Source organism: Papaver somniferum, unplaced genomic scaffold, assembly GCF_003573695.1.
Source record: "Papaver somniferum cultivar HN1 unplaced genomic scaffold, ASM357369v1 unplaced-scaffold_3, whole genome shotgun sequence".
NCBI lineage: Eukaryota > Viridiplantae > Streptophyta > Magnoliopsida > Ranunculales > Papaveraceae > Papaver > Papaver somniferum.
In genome coordinates this window covers 1,545,803-1,546,472 of record NW_020641039.1, presented here as the reverse complement: position 1 = coordinate 1,546,472, position 670 = coordinate 1,545,803, and the positions used below count along the sequence as shown (strand labels likewise).

At 32.8% G+C, this 670-nt stretch overlaps 1 protein-coding gene across 1 annotated transcript in view; it reads right to left on the bottom strand.

Annotated features, from left to right (window-relative positions):
- LOC113341626 (BTB/POZ and TAZ domain-containing protein 1-like) overlaps nt 1-602 on the bottom strand; it is a 2,029-nt gene extending 1,427 nt beyond the window's left edge. Inside the window, exons 1-2 of the mRNA XM_026586437.1 lie at nt 146-602; nt 1-48 (exon numbers count right to left, since the gene is read on the bottom strand). Coding sequence (XP_026442222.1) covers nt 1-48; nt 146-337 — 240 coding nt within the window. The 5' untranslated portion in view covers nt 338-602. The remainder of the gene's footprint in view (nt 49-145) is intronic.
- Between the last annotated feature and the right edge of the window lie 68 nt (nt 603-670).

Sequence of the window (670 nt, the reverse complement as noted above, 5' to 3'; positions counted from 1 at the left end):
TAGATATATACCCCGTTCTTCTTTACTTCTACTCCTCTTTTTATCTCTCTGTAAATTAATTTGTTTAAATTTCAAAATTAGAAAGTAATAATAAAATGACTAAAATTGTTCGACAGATAATTTGTGAAAGATCTAAAAGACTCACCGATTCGATCTCGTCGAGGTATTGTAAGATTTCGAGTTCAAGAACAGCATCATTGGCTCTTAAGAATTTCCACCCTTCAGTTCTCTTAACAGATTTGAATTCCTTCGATAAGAATCTCATACATTTCAAATAAAGATCAGGTGCATCACATAATCTAGCAAGTTGAAGAACATCAACAACATTTTCTATCATTAATCTTGTTGATAATCCTTTTGTACATCTCTGTTTCAGTGGTTGAACAGAGAAAACATGTGATAAAGCCAGTAGATGTATTCCGTATCCATCAATTTCTTCTTCTGTGCATCTTGATGAATATAGAAATTGTATGAAAGCGGTTACAGCATCACAAGGAACTCCAAGAATTGGAATTACCTTCACAGAATTCTGATGTTTACTTGGTCGATCTAAGATTTTCTCCAATACTTTAGAACTTGAGCCCTGCAAAATCAATAAGAATTCTGTCAATTCTCATTTCTTGATAAGAAAATGGAGCCACAGAAAAATAAGGAGCTAGAGTTGAAGAAT